The sequence below is a fragment of the Eulemur rufifrons genome, chromosome 19, assembly GCF_041146395.1.
Source record: "Eulemur rufifrons isolate Redbay chromosome 19, OSU_ERuf_1, whole genome shotgun sequence".
NCBI lineage: Eukaryota > Metazoa > Chordata > Mammalia > Primates > Lemuridae > Eulemur > Eulemur rufifrons.
The window spans coordinates 63683136-63702464 of NC_091001.1; the positions used below are offsets into that span (position 1 = coordinate 63683136).

At 40.1% G+C, this 19329-nt stretch overlaps 1 protein-coding gene across 4 annotated transcripts in view; it reads right to left on the bottom strand.

The window, feature by feature from the left end:
• Positions 1–19329, bottom strand: part of MEIS1 (Meis homeobox 1) — a 131201-nt gene that overhangs the window by 82858 nt on the left and 29014 nt on the right. For all 4 annotated transcript variants that reach the window (XM_069494080.1, XM_069494077.1, XM_069494078.1 and 1 more), the window contains one exon: positions 18952–19063. In XM_069494080.1, the coding sequence (XP_069350181.1) occupies positions 18952–19063 (112 nt within the window). The remainder of the gene's footprint in view (positions 1–18951; positions 19064–19329) is intronic.

The window sequence follows — 19329 nt, forward strand, 5'->3', positions numbered from 1 at the left end:
CAAGATGTGACCAGAGATGCAAGGGGAAACTTTGTTGGTGGGCAAATACATTCCCCATCCTAACTGGGGAGCCCTGAGGACCCTCAGCTCTAACCCATTTTGACTGCCTAAAGGAGGTGCACCATCAGCACACGATACTGACTGACACAGCAAACCTCCCTTTCTCCCAGACACTGTAATGTGTGGTGCAGAGGGAACACGCGCAGTTGTTTACAAGCAATCCAGGGGACCAAAGGCCTTGTGGTAGGAATGGGATCAGTCTATGTCTCTTCTTAATCATTCACTTCCCTGTCATTGTCTCCTCAGGTAAAAGTGGCAGACTTGGGGGACACGTGAGAGTGACGGGCAGTGGAAGGGAGTCCTGCATGAGTGGAAATCTCAGTGGCCCACCACGTTTAGAATGCCCTCTGTCCTGACACAAAAGGGCAGACAAACAACCTCCACTGTAAAATGAAGACCCATTTGGGAATAGTACTAGATTCTCAATTTCTTGTTATGCCATCACTCATACCCAGAAATGAGCGCTGGTCCTAAACAGAGTCTCTCTTTTCCATAGAGAAAAATAAACCAGCTGCTGTTGCTGCTGATGGTGGCGATGATGATGATGATAGCAGCACCTAACACATATATAATGCTTACCATGTGCCAGGTATGACTCGTAGTTCTACATATTAATGTGTTTAATATTCTCAACAATCCTGTAAGTAGGTCCTAATACTACCCCCATTTTACAGGTGAGTTTAGGCTATCCCTTGGCCTCCAAAAGTTAAACCATCTCATGTAGAAATCTGATTAAAAGCCTGCTTTCCATGAGAAGAGACCAATATTAGATTCTTTCAGTTCTGATCATACACTGAAACCCCCTCATGCCTGAAAATTACTAGAGGGCATCAACCATATTGAATGAGACAGTAGGTAAATCCTAAAGAGAAACCGCATCAAGAAATATGTTTGCTCCAGATATTTCTTAATTGAGGGGTGAAGGGAGAATCAAACACTGGACTATAAGTTCCTTGAGTGCAGGCATTGGTCTTATTCATCTTTGTCATCCCAGGACTGAGCACAGTGCCCGGTACTCTGTGAATTAATGGATAAATGAATGAATGAAATGCAATGCTAAGCAGTGCCTGATCACTTCCTTCTAACGATCCTTCTTAATATGTCCTTCCTTCTCTTTCTAATGAGAGAGGGAACTGGTGGAGGCATTTCAGAAATAAATGGATCAAGAAGATGCCAGTTACTAGGTTACTTCTTAACCTGGCACAAAAGAAAGTTGTTGGAGTTGAAAAACGTGACTGATTTAGGTCCTGTTGTTCTCTCACTTATACCCTGTCAGACCTTAGGTAATTCTCACCTATAAAATAGAGACATGGGGCCCAGCACGGTGGCTCATGCCTATAATCCTAGCACTCCCGAGGAGGGAGGATCACCTGAGGTCAGAAGGTCAAGACCAGCCTGAGCAAGAGCAAGACCCATCTCTACTAAAAATAGAAAAATTATCTGATTGTGGTGGCACGTGCCTATGGTCCCAGCTACTCAGGAGGCTGAGGTGGGAGGATCACTTGAGCTCAGGAGTTGGAGGCTGCAATGAACTATGATGAGGCCACTATACTCTAGCCCAGGTGATAGAGGGAGACCCTGTCTCAAAAAAAAGAAAAAAAAGTAGACACACGAATTTCTGCTCTGCCACAAGAATGGTGGAGTTAGGCTCACAAACTAATGTGAGTGGACACATTTTATAAACTGAAAGCATGAAAAAATAGGTATCTGTTTGAAAATTTTCCCATCACCTAGCATTGTACCAAGTACATAGTAGGTATTCAATAAGTATTTGTTAAATAATGGAAGATCAGAACAAAAAAGCCACAAGTCTCTGATCATTTAAATTCCAATTCATAAGACTTTCTCTAAGAGGCTCAAAATTGCCAGGGTCAACCTCAGCGGAAAGAATAAAACCAGTCTCAGGCAAATGCCACTTATTTCTTTAGGTTAGAGTTGGCAACGTCACATCCAACTACACATCAAAATAAATACTACTGTCAGCCTTATGGAGAAGCAAGACTGATGAGAATGAAGAGGAGGTCAAGGTACCAGGCTTGAACATCAAGCCAATGGACCCCAACTCTTGCACCCTCCTCTTTCTGCTCCGTCCTCCCCAGCATGCCAGGTCACACCACAAGCTGAGAAATGGCAGTGTCATTGCTGTCATTTTGCTCCTCTGAAATAGGAACCTGGATTAGCTCTAGCTGGCTGAAGCTCAACACAGATAAGTCCAGAGCAATGCTGATAGGCAGCAGGAAGGAATTTGAGGAAGTGACAAGAAATGCCACATCATCCACCATAAAGAAAGCTTTCCCACAAAGTGGCCTGGGAGGTGGTTACATAGCGACTGGTGCTCAAAAAACTGCAGATAAACGCAGAAGTCTTTCGTAGCACCAGGATAGAGAGCCAGCCACAAACAATTCACGTCCTTGCCACATCCTTCGGTGACTACTAGGAAGAATGCAGGATGTCCCCCTCCCACTTTTCCGCCCTTCATGCAGCCAAGAGGAGCCTGAGCTGTGAGTCCTGGGGTGCCCTCCTGCTGCAGGGGACCAGGATGCCTGAGGCAGCAGACTCGCCTCTGCTCATTTCTAATGTATCAACCAAAGAATCACCAGTAATCCCGAGGATGTGTTTTTCACAGTGATTCTAAGCTTCGGTCTTTCTGTTGCAGGGGAGAGTATGTGCCATGTCAGAAATAAACTCTTCCTAATTTCATTCTCCAAGTAATGGACATCATAATAATCTGCAATGGCATCTGTCATTGCAAAGATTTCCACTGTTCTTCACGAAAGTTTCATAGGAAATTGGAGGTCAGCAAGCAGTTATTCTCCAAAGAAATTCACAAATAAAGAAATGGGACCTAGCAAAGAAGACAGAGGAGAGTGGAACTCTTCTCTTCCGTTGCTGTTGTTTTGGGGGGCAGCAGTAAATTTCCTATTGATTATATACAGTGTGACTTCTTTACCTATATTTGAAAATTTCATTCTAAGGATCTATTCCCACAGACATGGATTCAAAACTTGTCTATCTTCAAGAGGAAACCTGTACTTTGAAAAATAGACTAAATGATCAAATTTTTTTACAAAAAATACACTCTGTATTATTAAATAATACCAGTGAGTACTTAAAAGGGGATATCGGGCTAGATGTCAGCTTGCATATCTGTTGAATAAATCCCGTAACATCCCAGTTTTGTAAACCTCCTTGCAAAAAATCCTGGCTTAGATTCTGCTCTCTCAAATGGTCCCAAACTTCTGTCTAGAGAGAACTTTCAGTCACTAGCAGTAGCCCAGAGGTTTCATCAGGGCCACAGTTGTTGATAGACCATATTTTCATACTAAGTAGCCAGGGAAATATTTCAATATGGTACATTTTTGCTCAGAACTCTTTGAGAGCACACCAAATAGAAAATGATTAGAATTACATTTACTTACCCTCACATATTAGCATTAAATTATTAGTTGTATTAGCAGCTTGCATTTACATTAAACTTGCAAATTATATAAACCCTTATTTCTATTCTACGAGCATTTCCATTTTTCCCTGCATGCATATCTAATCATTTGCTTACCTCTTATCACTCCAGGAACCTAGAGTTCTTAATTCCATGGATTTCCACAGGGCAAGAATCTAGGCCACCATTTATGCACAGAAATCAATTCAGCCATCACTACACTATGCATCAAAACAACATTTTAAGAGCAAAAGTTGAAGCCAGTGGCATTGAGCCAAAGTACCTCTCCTCTAAAGAAAAATGCAGTGGGATTTTTAGGAGCAAACAGAGCAGGTCACTGAGGCTTAAAGCCTCACCAAAACATGGGGAATCCTTTATGGCCCAGGGTTTCTTGATTCAAACCTGGAACTTAAGACTTTGTGCCCAAAGAAAAGTGCTGATTGTCACATCCTACAGTGCATTTCTGGAGTGTCCCATGTAAATATTCACTGAGTCAATTTTCTATCTCTTTGATCCTAGCAAGATCATATTAACCAATGACACTTTTATGTTTTTAATTAAAATCTGAAAGAGCATTTTGGCACCATAAGTCTACTACATTTTTACAAGATCTTCATCTCTGAAACACAATCTTATAATAACATGATAGCTTCAAAAAACCCGTATATTAAGTATCATAAATCATAGAAACATCATTGGCTTCTTCTAAAATTATATTCAATCTACCATCTACGCCATTCACAAATTATAACAATCTATGCAAATACACATCAAAGCCATAAAAAGCTTCCCCCCTCCCATTTCCTTTTCCCACAGCCCAAGTAAAGGTAAATTAAGAAAATCTGGCAAAGGGCATATATGTCTATTGCCATTTCCCACAGCAAATAGGGTATTTTCCTCTGGGAATAAAACATTTTCTTTAAACTACTGTTTATAACCCTTATCAGTTCAACTGCAATAGAGCCATCAAGTCCAATCTCTTGTGGAAAAAAGTCAAGGTCAACAAGTACTTGCATTTTTGTTTATCTTTAGCTATAATTGCTACTGACATTCAATTGGATAATAAACATGAGGTCTGTCAAATGTTCCCAATGAACAGGTGATCCAAAAGCTATCTCAGCACAAGGCCATTGCCAGGTAATCAAACAATCCTGTTATAACAATTATGATTTGAGTACATTATTTATAGATGCAAACATCAGTCAATTCTGAATGAATATTGCCATTCCATTCCCACCATTGGGGCAATAAGAATGAGGAAGTACTAGAGGGCTCTTGCTAGAATTACTCACCAACAATAACATGTGCCCCGATGAGCAGGTACCATCCAAAGAAAAGCCTTTCTTCTCTTCCCTTTTCTGTTTAAAGGCAATTTTGTATAGTTCAATACAGCCATGTTCTTTACTACGCTAGCCAGGTTCCTGAGCCCACTTGCCTCTCCCTGCCTGAAAACCAATTCTACGGCTGTGTGTGTGTGTGTGTGTGTGTGTGTGTATATGTGTGTCTATTTGGACTCATTGCATTGTTCCTTTAAGCCAGCATGTTTGCTACATTAGAGAACACTTCATTTTAATTTGAAAAGTGCTATAATTTGTTCAGCATGTTTAATTCTAAAGAGTCATATAGATATTTGGAATAAAGACCGCATAGTTCTCTCCAATCCATCGTGAAACTCACTGATACCAACAGGAGTTATATATTTGGATCCGGGCAACACATGGCTCCATGCCATATGCAACTTACAGATTAAAAATAGAATCTGTTCCAGCTGCAAAGTAAGACATGCTAAACCTACTACCTCCATTTGAAATATGAAAATTAAATCTAAGGACTATGGTTAGTATCTAAGACAATGACTCTGATCCACATAACGCAACCCTATTGCTTCCACTTCTATTATGAAAAATAAGCCTAAGGATATTCTTGGGGCCTAAAAGCAGTTCTTCTACTTCTGCTATGTAGCTTTTATTAACATTCCATCATTTAGTGGAGCAATTAATGTTTTCCAAAGCGAACTCCTTTTCTATCAAGAGCATCAGGATATATGAAAACAAAGTAAAGGGCAATTCTTCTAAAAATACACAAACCCACATCTTGAAAAAGAAAGTGAAAACTAAAAGCAACAACAACAAAAAATGTGTTGACACACAAAATGAAGCTATTTTTAAAGACAACTTTCAGTGTAGACATACTAAGTACCATGTGATGGTGCTTTTAGTCAAATGAATACTGTTTCAGTATAAAAAGGTATCCTTCACTCTTTAACATTCTGGCAAAAATTCAATGTAACTAGGGTTGTATTCGCAAGCGCAAGAGGATACCATTTCTAATCCTGGACTCTATTAAAGTCTTGGGCAGGTAATTTGAAGATTCTACACAAAGAGAAAAATTAGCAGCCGGGAAGTGGAAAAGGCGGAAGCACATCGGGATTAGAATCCACTGGGAGCCCATAAACATGAAGGCCCATGGAGCAAAGTCTCCGCTCCACAAATACTCAGGAAATGTTCATCAATCAGTTGTCAAGCAAAGGGGGAAGTCACCTCATTTTCAGAGCAGTAAACTGATGAAATGAGTCACCAAATTCCCATGACAGCTTAGCTGGCCTCTTCCTTTCCAGCCCGGCTCTTGGTCTCCATGGAGCCAGAGCCTTCTCTGAGGGAAAATGCTGCAGCAGAGTTAGCGGAACTAGGAAGGGGTAGTGTCACTTCTGCCCAGCAAGGGTGTGTGAGGAAAGCCATAGTCATCAGTGACCAGCTGCCTTTTCCCCATGTCTAGAGAGGTGAGGCTACACTTGAGAAGAAGACAATGAGCATGTCAGATGGGACCTGCAGCCCATAGAGTCAGAATTCCGAAACGCTGGCATCATGCCAGACCCTTCGCACCCCACTGCTCCCACCATCCACTCAGTCTCCCAGTCCGGTCCAGTCTTCCTCCCCAAAGCCCTTCTCTCCAGCCTCCTCCCTCTGACTCGTTAAACATCTGCAACCTTCCCAAATAACTGTAGTGGTGGCACCAGCCTTCCCCTGCCCGGGTTCCTCTTTGACTCACACTGACGGTGCCACAACCCTAACATTTCCAATGACTCCCCACTGCCTCCTAAACAAACGCCCAGCTCCTTAAGATGACATGTATGATCCTTCTTGCTCCAGCCCCTGCTCCCTCTCAGGCCTCACCTCAGACTCCTCCTTTCTCACCCTGCTCTCTGTTCATGCAGAGGCACACATGGAGCCTCCAAAGTGCCACGCTTTCTCTCTCCTTTGCCCATTTACACAAACTGACGTTTTGTTTTGTTTTTTGTCTTACACCTTCTTCTTCTCCATCTCTCTCAAATTTCCATCACAGACTCACTCCCTTAGGAGAGTTGGGTGGTAGATCAGGAATGGAAAACCGATTTCTCCTAAGGCTAACTCTGGGGGACGAGGTAGTGGCAGCCTGGGGTGCTGTGTGGAGAAGCACCTACGTCTGTGTTCCAACAGGAAGGTGCTGCGATCGGTGAAGGATGCCTGCCCTAGAAGGACCGGGGAGAGGCCATTCCTATGCCAGCAGCTGCTGCATCTCCGCCGGTGCGTGGGGCGCCACCCTCTACTTCCACATTACGCTGAGCTTCTCACTCATGAGACTTAACCTGCAGCATGTTAACTGCCTGCCCTCCACTGGACTCAGTGTCTTGATTCCAGAAATGACCTCTTTCCCTCTGAATTCTCATGGCTAGCACGGGGCTGGTATGCAATGGACATTCAGTTAATACTCAAGAAGTTAACGAATGGAACTATTTTTGTTTTCACCTCTTTTACCTGTGGGAGTATAACTCTCATAAGCTTAAAATTCACAAAATCAAACAACACTCTTATTTGTACTAAATCTGTTCCTTTCACTTAAGGAGACATTCTTGGTGCTAGGATGTGGTAAACCAAGTATTCATAATGCCCAGCCCGCTCCAATTTTATAGGCTGGAGTCAGACTCCCTCAGAACATTCATGTTTAAGGACTGCGGTACCTGAATCTTCCCATTCTGGCATCCAGCTCAGCCCCTCACCATGTCCATTTTAACCACTGTCTATCTGCATTTCTCTGGCTCCATTAACTGTGTTTCAGGGGACAATAACCAAAGCTACAGTAGCATTTTCATCTCCATCCCTAGCCCCATGTGCAGAGAGAAAAGACTGGAAAATGGAGCTGACCCACCACACAATGGTCAGAAGAGATAGCCAAGTGGAGAAAGGCCTAATGCATCACCAAATAATCAGCACCTTGGGTCACATTCAAACAGGCTGTCATCCATTTCAACCAGGGAAATCAAGACTAGGTCAGGCATCAAGGAGTTAAAAGTAACAATGGGCTGACTATAATTACAGATATCTAGTCAAATCAATCAATCAAATATTTATGGGCAAGTATGTTTTAAATTTTTTTAGAGACAGGGTCTCCCCTTGTCACCCAGGCTGGAATACAATGGCATGATCATAGCTCACTGCAGCTTTGAGCTCCTGGGCTCAAGGGATCCTCCAGCCTCAGTCTCCTGAGTAGCTGAGACTACAGGTGTACACCACCACGCCAAGGTATTTCTTTTTAGTTTTTGTAGGGACAAGGTCTTACTATGTTGCCCAGGCTGGTCTTGAACTCCTGGCTTCAAGTGATCCTCCTGCTCTGGCCTCCCAAAGTGCTGCGATTACAGGAATAAGCCACCGCACCTGACCTATCAGCAATGATTCTATCTGCAGCATTGTGCTAGGAGCTAAGAGGATTATAAGAGGAGTCCTACAGATGTTGAGGATGGCGGTCTATGCCATCTCACTGGACTCCCTGTGGGAGGACACGAGGAGAGTTTCTTTCGGATCTTAATGCCAGTTAAAAGAATTCTCCTGAACAATTTCCACAGATGCTGTAAGTCTTATAACTAATTATATATATTTCACTCTTTATTGTGGTTGCTGGGGAGCTCAGAGCCAAATTAACTATTTGTAATAAGTGTATATGATCTTATAATTCATATTGTTCTGCCCTACCCTTATGACTGGCTTTTTGTTTATTTTGCTTTCATTCTAATTTTTTCATCTATTTATTTTTATTCTGTTGTGTTCCATATGCTTTTATTAATTTCCTTAAATCTATTCTTAGAATAAGAGGCAGAATTTATCTACGCATTTCAAAATTCAATATATCCTTTTCTTCCAAGGTATCAAAGTATAAAAGGATGTTCAAGGTGCTACTGGTACTGGCTGTCATAGGTGCATTGTAATAGAGGCACTCAAGGAAATATTCAAACTAAAACAACTAAAATTATTAAAAAGATAGCATTGATCAAATGCTAATAATCTAAATAAACCTATTGGCAAATTCAATATTTTCTGCATTCACTCTTCAATTCTCCCCTTTCTTAAAAATATACAATTGTCAAGAAAATTTAAGATTCTCTACATAAGGTCATGTTCTCTTTTTCATCTGATATGAAAATAAGTAAACAGAAGTTCTACCTTCTTCATTCTTTGTTGGAAAATAAAGTGAGCTATGTCTGGAAGGGAATGCATATGGGTTGATATTAGTAAGTGTGGGAAAGCCAGAACTAATTGTACTAATCAAATAGAATGCTTTTCACTTAAGCAATTATGGAAAAATATCTGCAAGACTGAACTAATCCACAAAGCCAGACACTTGAGCAAAACCCAACTTTACCAACTATACTTTGGGGATCAATCAATATGAGAGGTAGACAACGCCTATCTTTTTAAAAGAGAAATGCTTGGCATAAATTTACTGTTTGGGTTTGTTTTTGCTAGGCCAACAGCCAAAACTTCTATTACTATTCTTAATTAGTGTTAGCATTCATAAGGGAGAGAAATAACTTCAGGGGCAGAGCTGAACATCATATCCCGGGAGTAGAATCATGCCTTTAATGGGGAGGGGGAAGGACATAAAGGCGTTCTCCCAGGGTAGCACAGTGAGCCCTGCTATAGGGCCCTGTCTCAGAATTCATCCTCACCCCAAGCCCTACGATCCCTCAAAAGAGTTTCAAATGCTGCTGCTATTGTCCACTCATCTTCTGTTGGACATCCACTGAGGGGCAGAGGCAGTGACCAAGGGCAGGAGTAGGGAGAACAGGCACCTTGCTGGGTCATCTGAATTAAGGTACAGTCCACCCTCCATATCCGTGGGTTGTGCATCCATGGATTCAACAAACCGAGGATGGAAAATACTTGAAAAAAAAATAGGTGATTGCATCTGTACTGAACATGTACAGATTTTTTTTCTTGTCATTATTCTCTAAACAATACAGTATAACAACTATTTGCATAACATTTACATTGTATTAGGTATCATACGTAATCTAGAGATGATTTAAAATATACAGGAGGATGTGCATAGGTTTTATGTAAATACTATGCCATTTTGTATAAAGGACTTGAGCATCTGAAGATTCGGGTATTCGCTGGGAGGCGAGGTGGGGTGGGGTAGATCCTGGAAACAATCTCCTGCAGATACCAAGGAACAACTGCACATCCACAAACCATCTACCACCAGCTTCTGACACTTGAATTAAGTTTAAAAGTTCTTAACCTGGGCTACATAAGCCCCCCTAAGGGAGGATACATAGTTAGAATTCAGGGGATGTACGTAACTGGAAGAGGAAAAGTTGCATTTTTATTTGCACTAACCTCTAATTAGAATTAGCATTTCCATCAAGCATGTATGTAAGTAACAAACCACAGAACTATTAGCAGGCCCTGTGACTTTGTTCCCCAGTGGAAATCATATTTACATATCACAATATCTTAAAGCATTATTTACATTTATCACTACTTCAAAAATGTAGTAGACAATAGAATTACTACTAGACCTTGTTATTTAATATCTATTTAACAAAGCACTTATATTACTATCTTGAAATTTGTTTTTATTTTTAGTATTTTGATAACTGGCTTTCAACATAATTAGTTTCCCTTGTATACTATGTATTTTATTTTATATAGGAATAAAAATATTACTCTGACAAGAAAGCCGTTGACTTTACCAGACTGTAAAAGGGGTCCTCTCCTCCTCAAAATGTCAAGAGCCCCTGAAGAAGATCAATATGAGTCAGAAGCAATGATGACCCCAATGGTTCAGACAGCAGAGGCCCTGGGTGGCTGCAAGACTGTGTGGAAGGACTGGGCCAAGTTTCCAAGAGTGAGCTCTGGATCCAAGCTAACCTCACAATGCCTCGTAGATACAGAGCCTGTATTTCTATCAAGATAGAGGTGTCCCTCTGCAATTTAAACCAAATACCCAATACCTTGTGCTTCATCTAGCAGTCTTGACCATGGAGTTTACCTGTCTGGGTCATTGGCATGTTGTGAAATAAATACGCTCACACCTCCCTAAGAATATCTAGTATTTAGTGAATATTTCATTTATACATGCTTGATGCTCTTGGTAGCAGACACAAACTTCCTCAGGGCAAATACTAAGGCCTACTCATTTTTAGACTCTCACACAGAGCACCTGACACACAGTAAGTGCTTAATCTATTTTTGATGACTTGACTAAAATGTATAAATTTACATTCTCCACCCTCCTTAAATACAACTCATGATAATATATTGGCTCATCTGCAGAAGAGATTATAATTCTAAACTCTTTTCATCTCCTTGGGCTATGTTAAATGGATGTTTCCCTGAAATTAACTTCCTCACTTCTGCCTTGCCAAGAATGACACCATGTGAAGAATCCACCACCTGGAACAATGGATTCTCTCCTCATTTATTTTCTTGGGTAGAAAGTGAAACACATGTTTAAGCTGTGCCAGGCTGTGTGTGGTGGCCCTGGAATGCCTGGGAGAGCTGACCTGAAAAACAAGTTATTGCTTATAGTTTAAAACCCAGTGCAGAAGCAAGATAGGAAGGGAAGGTGAGAGGAGAACAAGAGAAAAGAAAGGCCTTATATAGGACAGAATGAAATAATTACAAATTAAGACCTGGGTTGTATTTAAGCTAAAATCACCATGTTTATCATTTACGTAAAGCTATAAAGTGCATGTTATTAATATGCATGTGGAATACATTCTTCTAAATGTGATGCATTTTTGGAAAATACCTTACAATTTTGAAAAGGAAGCACAGAGTATTAGGAACAATTAACTTCCAGGTCTACTACAATAGAAAATATATTCCACTCTCACTGAAAGGCTAATGCTCTTCTAGTCAGGGAAGCTTCTCTAATTTACAGCCAACTGAGTGAAACTGGGAAGAAGGTACCCTTTAAAAAAGTTTTCATGCCTCTGGCTGCACAGCTAAATGATGAATTGACACAACATCATTATTCATATGCTTTTTTTACTACTCAATTCTCATTTTAAAATATTGCATGATTCTTAGGAGACAAAAGTAATTAATTCTAGGGAACTCAAAGAATTGGTGTACAATTTTAGAAGTGCCACAAGTCACACCAAAGTTGGTATTTCTTAAAAACAACAACAGCAACAATAATATTCCAATCCATCACTTACAATGAAACTCCACTATCTGCACAGGTAACAATGGCCGGTAGCCAGATGTCTGTTACATCACATATCAAGTCTACTATTAAATGCAAACCAGAGAGAAAACAGAATTGTGACTTTAAGGCTACACAATAAATATCACACCGCTTAAGTTTCAAAAACAAGAGTATAAAATTTGATAAGAAATCCAGACCATGAGTTCACACATAAATAAAAATGAGCAATCAACAGAAAATATAAGAAATGACCCTGTTGACTAATGCCCTGTCTTTTCCAATTGAGGGTCAGACCTATTCAAACCCAATCACATGAGCACAGAATCAGTAAAGGTCAATCAAAGACAAGCTGAAACTCCAACTGTCTAGCTGACCTTCAGAGCTTGTGACAAATTGCTATCAGTCAATGTCAACTAATGACAGGAGCTCTTTGGCTAATCAATTGTTCTAAAAATGATCAAGAAAACTACTCACAGGACAGCTCATTTTCACATCAATGCCTGTGAAGTATGAAAAGCTCATTTTTTGAGTTTTTAATAAGCTCATAAGTAAAGCAGTTACTTGGTAACAGGGGTCACCTTACAGAAAAAGACAGAACCTTTGTCTGTCTTTTACATACTCTTTTATTACCATATTATAGTAAAAAATATGCCATGATATGCTAGAGGGCTACATAATAAAGTAGGTAACACTTCGTCCACTTTTAATATAAATACTTCTGAGGTACAGGAAGATCCATTTGGCTGTAAATAATTTCAAATGCATGTTTTGGTTGTTTAAGATGAAAAACAATGGCCTTAAGTTTATTGGTGCTATTGCCTAATAGTGAGAAGATGCACTTTCTATGAAAATGCTTATAGCCAAGTTCATGCCCCTAAACATAGTTACTACTTTTAGATGATGCAGTTATTTTTTCTTTACGATGACCTGCTTTCATGATGTTAGAAGTCAAGCAAATGGAGAACAGAAAACTGTTACTCACATTTGATAAGTCAATAAAAGGAAAGGTGAGTCTATTACAGGGTGTTCTTGGGAAAACAATTTTCTGTCTATACATCTAATTCAACTTGTTTGATAAGTTAATAATATAGACCTTTTGATAACAGGGATTTGCAGAGTATAATAACTTCCCCTTTCTTTTTTTACACCTGACTTTTCCCACCAGGAAATCATTTTCCTATTCTGCCTGCTACCGCATGCAAAGGCCACACTTTAATTTGCAGTCCAGCATTAAATATAACCAAAGTAACACATGGGGCTGCAATGGTCTAAAGGCTGGGGCTTGTGGTCACAATTATATTTTACTTTTCTCTCCTCTCAAAAGTGTATCAGTCAAAATACATTACAGCGCCATTGAAATACAAGATGTCCGTGGAGAAGGTAAGAGGCTTAAGAAGCAAGTGTGAACACATAGAGATCATTCAAGTCACTCTGACCAACGGACAAACGAGATAACAATAAATAACCATTCTGTAAACACTTTTCTTCCTTTTCAAGGTTCCTAGGTTATTGCAAACATTTTGTTTTTAAAATAAGTTGCATTTTCTTTTCTAAAAAAGAAAACTGTTTCTAAACAAGCAGTATTAACTTTGCAGTTTCATCTGAAAAGCTGCAACCTGACAGCGGTTTCAGATTACACCCTAAACCCGAGTTGCTACGGTAGTTTTTCAAATTAAAATATCTTCTGTGGCCTCAACCACTCTTAAGTTGTCCATAGGAAAGAAATAAAGGAGGAGGGCAACACTTAAGCCGAGCCATAATTGGAAGTATGTGAAAAATGAAGTGTCAGTTTGGTCAATAAAGGGCAAAGGTCAAGGGGAACTGCAGCCCAAACTCTGTGCGAAATGTGCTCATTAAGACATCCAATCAGAGAGCTCCTTCCCCACCTATCCCATTATTCATCGGACAGCTGACTGTTTCAAATGCCTGGGTTTGGGCTGTTATTACTTTTCTTCTTCATGTAAAAAGGCGAGCTGGTATATAAATCGTTGCTCAGTCATCTGGAACCTAATGTGGTCCTTCCCCACCTCCCTCTCTCCTTGCTCCCACCCCCTCCCAGGCAGCCCTGCCTGCTGGCTTCCCAGATCTGGAACAACTGCCTTGAGATTCCCCTCAATAATAAATGGAATTGCCTTCTGCCTATAGGTTGCCTGAACTCATACAAAAGCTGGTGTGGAGGGGAATGGGGGAGTGGAAGGCATTGCAACTATTGATACATTATTATAAAGGAATAGCGGTGCTTTTCAATTATTCCTGTTTAAAGAAACACGCTGGTTTTGCTTTTTTTTGCCTTTTTTGTTTTTAGTAGTACTATTGTTGATCTGAGTCCTGCCCCCAAAAGGAGAAGTTCATAAGTAAGTTTTAGAGGTTCCAGCAATCATTAAAGTCCTTTAGGGTTGAAATGTTTCACATCAAATTTCAATGTAGAAATAATACTTTTTCTTTATCCTCACACAAGGGAAAAAGAAGATGAGTTTTAAGAGGGAAATGTTCTGCAAAAGAAATATCCTTACTTGTCCATGCTCCTATTCTCAATTCAATAACTATTTCAATGAGTGAAATGGTACAGGCTCTTAATACATAATACCAAGTAATCATATCAATTATCATGCCCCCTTTGTAAACACCTCAGTCATCATCCTACTTAGCATGCAGACCTAGGTTCTCACTCCCCAGCACAGCATTGCCTCTCTGAGTCTCAGGCTGGTTCTGTCTTACCCATAGCTATGCCACCATTAGAGAGCACAGCGCCAGGCTCAGTACAGATAAGTGGGAAAGAGTTGTCAAACTGGTAACAGAAAGGCTGCTGTCAAATGATCCACTTTTCCATTCCTAAGCCACATTGAAGTATTATATTAAATAGGATGTCATAGTTAGGAGCTTGAGCTTTGGAGTCAGACTGCACAGGTTCAAGTCCTGCCTCAACCACCGACTAGTCCGTGGCCTTGGGCCAGTCTCCTTGCCTCTCTGAGCCTCCAGGATCACACTCACAAAGTGAGGGGATGGAAGTACCTACTCTGACTGACAGCCCTTAATATCCTACTTTATTATTTTATTACTATCATTTATCCCGCTCTCTTGACTTTGAACCACAAAGGGAGACATGCCCAAACTCAAAATGTGGTCAATTGTAAGAGCTGAAGTCGCTTATGATGTGCACAGTGGCTGCACCAGCCCTGCTGGGAAGGAGAATGGATCTAGTGAGAAGAGGCACCAATCTGCTTCCTGTTCCTCCATGCCAAGCACAGACTGCCCAGAGCCGGCCCTGATTATGATCAGCATGCAGCCACACACAGTAGGATTGAAAAAGACACATGAAAGACGGATTTATCTGCCACTGTGTACCTCATATTATGAGACACGACTTGGCAGTCCTGAAAACAGACTCCTCGTCCCAAAGCAGTTACAAAGCCAAGAGACCAAGACCCCAGAGCTGACTTGACAGTTACTCATTTGTCAATATTTCTGAGTTATCACTTCTTTCTCCTGTGAAATGGGAAAATAAAGCAAATAATTGCCAGGGATAAAATAAGGATTCCATCTAATATCTTTGGAAGCACTTTGAGAAAGTTAAAGAGTAAACAAAATCGATGTTGTAGCAACAGCAACAGAATGCCCGACCCAGCACAGATGTGAGCCCTCCCTCTTCAATGCCAGTTGGAAGGGACTTCACCACTAAAGAATCAATTTCCTGCAAGGGGCCACAGGTATTCATATTGAATGAAAGTAGACATCATAGGAAGAGTTGTCATGATAAATAATTTGAGTTGGGGGAAAAATATATTATGTAAATCATGAATAAACATTAAATCCCTGAATAATAGCATCTTTGGTATTTTCTTAATTACATACCTTACGTGTATTCTCTTTAGAATCTCAGGATTGGAGTTTGTATGTCTTTTTTTTTTAATGCTTAGGTAAAAATTTGTACTAGAACTATTTTATCGATCACCACAGCTACTAATCTGGCAAATTATCGGCTACTCAAAATCCCCAAAATTGTTGTAGCTCTAACTAGGAACTATTACTGTATTCTGAAATCTGTTAGAACATTAAAAATTTCCTACATAACTTATTTTATTTTATTTACTTTGAAAGTGCAAAAGAATAGGACTCAGTTGAGATACGTATTGCTTGTTACATGCCTACACTGTGCAGAAGATAAGGTTATTCAACAGCACACCAAAACCTAGGGGATTTCTTTTTCTTTTCTTTTCTTTTTTTTTTTCTTTTTTCTTTTTTGTACCACAGGTGCCATAATGAAGTGGTAAAAATTGAAAAGAAATGAGAAAAAAGAAATGCAGTACAAATAATACAGTAGAGAAAGTTTTAAAATATGTATTACTCCCGTCTGTGGGGGAAACACCTCTTTGGATATGTTCTTGACAGATTGAGTTATTTCTGTCTATTGGGTATGTATAAAGACATATTTATGGATTTATAAATCTTTTGAAGAGGGCTGTTATTTACCCAGTTGACTAAAATGGACTCAAACTGTGTAAATAACTATTTAGGACATGCACTACGGGCCAAATGCTGGCACGGCTTACACATCCATGCCTGCCAGAAAAGGCAAACAGGGAAAACGTGGAAAAGCCACTGTGCACAGTTAATCCAAAGGCTGCACAAAGACCAGCTCCGCAGGTCTCAGGGATGAAAAAAAGGTTTAGAAGGGTCATGGTCGGCATGGAAATGTGCATGAGTTGTTGCAGCAACACTTTCAAGCATCATTCTGCGCTCAGCAGAATAGATCTCGCCGCCAAAGAAAAGTCACAAGGAAGGGCAAGTAAGACTGAAGGTGTGGCTGCCACCACCTCTGTCGTCAAGCTGCTGGAATGGGTGGGGGAAATCTGCACAGAAAGTTTCTAACCGATCACAGTGGAGGTCATTGACTTTAGTTGGCTGGTAGAGAGATGGGGAAAGAGGGTATGATGAGAAGAACCTTCTATACATAATAAAGAAACTCTAAGTTTAGGTCTGACGCTGCTGAACCTCAACAAGTCACTCAACTTATCCACATCTTATTTTTCTCCTCTGTCCAATGGGATTAGGGTGGGCTTACTTTATCTGCCACCCAGGATGGTTTCAAAATGGTTCAACTGAGATCATTCTAATGAAAGAAATTGCGTGAAAATGTTTAAAAAAAAAAACTAGGTGCTGGTCTTAAATATAAAAATGGAAAGAGAAAAAACATGAAGAGAAACATTCTAAGTGGCAAACTAGTAATGTGAGGAATATATGGCTCCTGGTCACAATCAAATTCATTATTAAATAGGCCTTTGGAGAACACTTGTTGAAGGAAAAAGTAGCATACAAAATGCCTAATTCCTTATTACCGCATGTCAGAGGGGAAGAACTGGTATTGGGTATTTGCCCTCTGAAAATCCTCTTATCAGATTATGTTTGAGAAAACTTATGCATTACAATTTTAAATTCAAGGGCATTTCAGCCATTTGCAAGCCTTCAATGCAGCAGTTAAACTGCCTGCCTATTCTCAGATGATATAAGTTTTAAAAAGCAAGAAATGAAAAAGAAAAAGAAACCAACAAAATGGTAGGCTGTGACCCCATGTAGCAATTTTGGGTTACAGGAAAAAGAATTTAGATTCCATTTACACCTTTTTGAAAACTCATAGTGTAAGTGGAGTTATGAAAGTAGGGCTTTATATCGAAAGTGCTGACACCACCCTAACTATACCGCTGTGAACGGCAATGCTGTAACACACACATACACACACTTGAAAGGAAAAAGGCCCCTTGGATTTATGCTGCATATCATTTTCCAGTAAAAGTCAGAGGTCAGAGGTTACCTGTTTCTGCCTCAGCTCTGAACTAGTTTACTATTCCGGGCTCCGTTTTTACTGGCTTATAGTTGTGATGAAGTCAGCAACTTTTCTTTGAACAATAAAATGTCTCAAATGTTTAAAATTATATTTGTAGAAGTTGTTCCCAGTGCAAATAGCATGCATGTGCCTAAAAAAAAATCAACTTTCCTGTTTTTTTCAGATTAATTGTGCTAAATTCATTGTAGACTTTGAGATTTTAATTGGTATAGCTCAACTAAGTTAGACAACAAAATTCCTTTGTTGTCTAACAGCACTCCAGTGAAACATGATCATAAAAACCAGATTTTAAAGTATGTACCTACTGCGGGCTCAGAGTCAACTTCAATAAAGCAGTCTTTTTATATTCAGATAAAGAATTCTCTTTTAAACTTTAATTGCATTAATTGAACACAAAATCCACCACAGTAGGGTCTCAGGAAAAGCAGTCCAAGATATTTGAATACTCATTCACCTTTCTGCTGGAGACAACTTGATGTTTAAACTTTATTTCCTGCTAGTTATAGTCAAACATGCACATCCATGGACACCCACATACACACACAGGTATGTGCATTCAAAGTACAGCACAAATTAAATTAATCTGGTATCTTTTCAGTGCTTCCTAATTTCATTTGGTCTGGCTTTGCAATGAAGTCAAGCACTTAAGAGATTCAGATAAGTAAAACCAGAAAAATGGTTTCAACCCAGTGGATGGGGAAGTCCACCATGGGTTGGTGAAAGGTCCACTGCCTTATAAACATTTTGAGACATCATTAACTTGCAATCCTCGTGGGTGTTTCTTCATAAGCTCTTGAAAAGTTTCTAAGGGCAAGTTATCATAATACTTATTTTTTGTATAGCAGGGTGCTAGTGGCATACTATTTATTCACAGACTTTTAATCTACTTCTGTATCTTGCCCTCAGTCAATGCACTGACCATTTTATGAAGGTGGCCAGGAGACACGCAGCTGGGCAGACAGAATGGCACAGAAGAAGAAAAGGGTCAGAGAATAAAGTAAGATGAACTGATTCTCAAGTTAGACGGGGTTTATGTTTGGGGAAAAACTGTAGAAATAGTAACTAATTAGACATTTCTGAGTTTTCAACCCTTAAAAATGAAACAAATAGCAAAAGTGAATGAGAATGTCTCTCCTACCTTGCTCACTGCTGTTATCCCCACTATGTGACGTGTGGCCACCACTGGACGGGCCTGGGGTTCCTCCTGAACGAGTAGACGCCGTGTCATCATGATCTCTGTTCCAAGAGGGCTGTGGGGACACAAATCAGAAATACAAATAAGAGCCGTCTGTTAACACTTGTTGGTATGATCCTATCACATAACGACAGAGCCACGGACGGCTGGGACAGACACCCATGCCATCCTGCCCATCCCCTTCAACAACAGTTCCAGCTCAGAGCTGCACTGGCACATTTAAAATTTGCCAATTTCTGCTTCCAAGCTAAAATAATATCTACAAATAGTTATTCTGTAAGTAATTGCATGCTTTATTACCAAGGAAAACAAAAACATTCC